This window comes from Humulus lupulus, chromosome X (assembly GCF_963169125.1).
Source record: "Humulus lupulus chromosome X, drHumLupu1.1, whole genome shotgun sequence".
Classification (NCBI taxonomy): domain Eukaryota; kingdom Viridiplantae; phylum Streptophyta; class Magnoliopsida; order Rosales; family Cannabaceae; genus Humulus; species Humulus lupulus.
In genome coordinates, this window is record NC_084802.1 from 9595312 (window position 1) to 9598641 (window position 3330).

At 37.2% G+C, this 3330-nt stretch overlaps 1 protein-coding gene across 1 annotated transcript; it reads left to right on the forward strand.

Moving 5' to 3' along the window:
- The first annotated feature begins 1389 nt into the window (after positions 1–1389).
- LOC133805474 (protein FAR-RED IMPAIRED RESPONSE 1-like) lies at positions 1390–1917 on the forward strand. Its single transcript, XM_062243662.1, has one exon. The coding sequence runs from the start codon at positions 1390–1392 to the stop codon at positions 1915–1917; it is 528 nt and encodes a 175-aa protein (XP_062099646.1).
- Positions 1918–3330: the final 1413 nt, after the last annotated feature.

A 3330-nucleotide genomic window follows, 5' to 3' on the forward strand; every position in this document is an offset into this window, starting at 1 on the left:
GATTTTAGTAAATGTTGACTATTTTACATTATAAAATATGTTGAATGGATTTATTGGTTTAACTATTGTAAGCACAAGAAATCACTAGTCAACAACACAAAGTTTACAAATTAAATCAAGTAACAACCAAAATTAGAGGATAAACATACATGGCAAAATAAGGGTCAATTGTTTAATAAAATATTTTCATTAAAAACATATATTTCAGGTGGCCCAAAACATCAACTGGGCCTCGTTAAAAAAGGTGTACACTTTATTCAACATTAAATGTCCCAATAAATATGTCTACCTAATAACTTGCTTGGATAAAAACTTGTATCCTCCAACTTTAAAATTTAACCAACAGTACATTTTGTGGTCACAATTGAATAGAATATAACAAAATCTGGAGGATATGCCAAGTTCACCTTCAAAGTTTCAGTGCACGAATCTCCTTGAACAATGTGAGCATAATCTTTATTTTATTCTCCTCAATCAAACTAAATTTATGTTGACACTATTTTAATTTGAGTATGTCTCCTATTTTATGTAGGAACCAAATAGGGGCTATAATTAAAGTAATAGAAACTGACCATATTTTTAAACAGCAATTTCATGACTCAAAGTTTGTACACATGCACATATGTAACTTTCAAGGCTGTCATAAACAATCACTTAGTTTAGATGTCAAATTTTAATTTAGTTAAAAAAAATCGTTTTATTATTAATTTAAATTCTTTTTTATTTTCAAAGGAAACTTGTGTTAAGTCTATTAATGCCCACATTCCCTCATCATTAGAAATTCTTCCAATATATTGACTAGCTCATTTTGCTAGGCCTATTGTTTAATCTCCTCAATATCAATGGAAGGCCCAAATAAATCTTACACTTGAAAATGCATTGGCCTTTATTATTTACGTTCACATTTCCTTTAATTTGGGTATGTCTCCCATTTTCTATGGGAACCAAATAAGGAAAAATTATAATAATAGGAATTTTCATCTATTTTGAAAATCCAGTTTCACATTTGTGCCATGTTTTTACACACCTTTGCAATATCAAGCTTTTCACCAATATCGACTGAGTTTACAGGTCAAATTGTATGTATAATGGGCTATGTAAAACATACAATAACTCTATTCATAATATATTGCCTAAAACTTGGTTTTTCTTTCCCAGATTTAACTTAAATATGGACGAGGTAGGAAGTTTGCAAGAAACATCAAATTGGGAAAATATACTACAATCTTTGGGGATTGAGAAACTCGCAAATGATATTGAGACGGAGGATGTCCAGGGAAAGGTCTTGGAGTCCCTTCAAGAGTTGGAGGATTTTTATTACACATACTCTTTGTGGGAGGCTTCAGTGTCCGCAAAGCAGATGTACGGAAAAAAAATGGGAACATCACCATGAGAAAATGGGTATGTTCAAAAGAAGGTTTCCGCAAACACATGGAAATTGACAAGGCCGGTGGGAGCAAACGAAAAACATATATTACTAGGACTAGTTGCCAAGATAGTTTTCGAGTGGTAATGATTGGCGATGAGGGTCCGTGGATTTGCAAGGAATTCCAACCTCTGCACAACCATGACAAGGCAGCATTAGATGAGTTGCGATTTCTGAGATCAAACCGTTCCGTGTCAGAAACCCTAGTTGCTCAAGTGAGATCAATGAACCAAGTTGGGATAAGAACTTCACACATCATCTCCCACTTGGCAATGCAGTCTGGTGGGTACGAAAGGATGCCTTGCCAGCTACGAGACGTTTACAACAAGGTCGCCCATGTCAAAAGAAAAGAGAAAAGATGTACAGATTCAGATGGTGCTTTGGGATATTTGGATTGTCTGTCAAAGAGGGATCCAAATTTCATCATTCAATATCAATGTGACGTGGACAACAGATTGGGGAACCTATTCTGGGCGGACGGATATTCTTGATGGGATTTCGTCGCATTCGGTGAGGTTATTGGATTTGACACAACATATATGACAAACAAATATAATAAACCCCTGACAATTATTTTGGGCGTCAATCATCATTTCAAGACCTGCATATTTGGAATGGCACTGCTTAACTCCGAGGATGAGCAAACTTACTTTGGGTTGCTTAACAAATTTATTGAATGCCACAATCATGTAACACCAAAGGTTGTGCTGACAGATGGAGATGGAGCTATCAAAAATGTTGTCTTGAAGTACTTCCCAAATGCAACTCATCGGTTGTGTGCGTGGCACCTGTGTACCAACGCTTTAAAAATTTCAAAAGACCCCCGATTCTTACAATGATTTCAAGATGTCATGTACAACTATTACACAATAGAGGAATTCATGCAAAAATAGGGGGAATTAATACACAATTTTGATCTCCATTCTAGCCAATGGTGCACCAACACTTATCACAGTCATCGTTCATGGGCAGAGACATACCTAAGAGGGAAATTTGTCGCCGGAATGCGGACCAACCAAAGATGTGAGTCCATGAATTCAAGTATTAAAAAATTCCTACATGCAAGTTATAGTCTCCATGAATTCGTTACCTCGATTGACGTTGCTATGACAAAGTTGAGGCACGTCGAGAGAGAAGATGATTACAATAATCGACACAGTAGTCCTCCAATACCAGGTCCCAAAAATGCTCTTAAGACGTACCATGAGCAGTGTGCCAAATTATACACTAGAAATATGTACTATAAAGTGGATGATCAAATCAAAGCGGAACATGCGTACTTTGTCAACAATTGTGAAGACAACGGTGAATCATTCTCCTATAGTTTGTCAAAGTTCCAACACGAGGATAGAGTGTACAACGTTCATTACCACCCACAGAGGAGACATTCAACTGTCACTGCTTGCTTTTTGAGACGGACGGCTATCCGTGTAGACATATTTGGGCCGTAATGAAATACCGTCATATGAAGATAGTACCACAGTCTCTCCTGCTGAAACGGTGGAGTAAGAATGCAAAAAGCAGACCTCCCCCTCGAACTAAAGCAACACTCCACAGAAAAGCAACAGTTATTTGAAATGGCTAGGCAGGCATCCCTCGCTTTGGATACAAACTTGTTGAGCTATTACGCTTCCAAGTCTGAGCAATCTTACACCAAAGCGAAACAAGAAGTGGTAACACTAAATGTTCAAGGATGCAGTTCCATTGGAATCAAACACCAGTGACAACGACTCGGGACGATATCAAACCTATCAAGAAAATGAAAACATTACCAGGGACCCAACACCTTGTAGAACTAAAGGATCCGCCTATGCAAGAAACAATAGGGACAATGTTACGATAGATATGTCGGATGGAGCCGTTAAAACTAAAAGGAAGTGTTCGAACTGTTATTCTGCAGACCA

Bases quoted from the DNA above. Each gene is read 5' to 3' on its own strand.
- LOC133805474 (XM_062243662.1), top strand. From the start codon at position 1,390: ATGAGAAAATGGGTATGTTCAAAAGAAGGTTTCCGCAAACACATGGAA.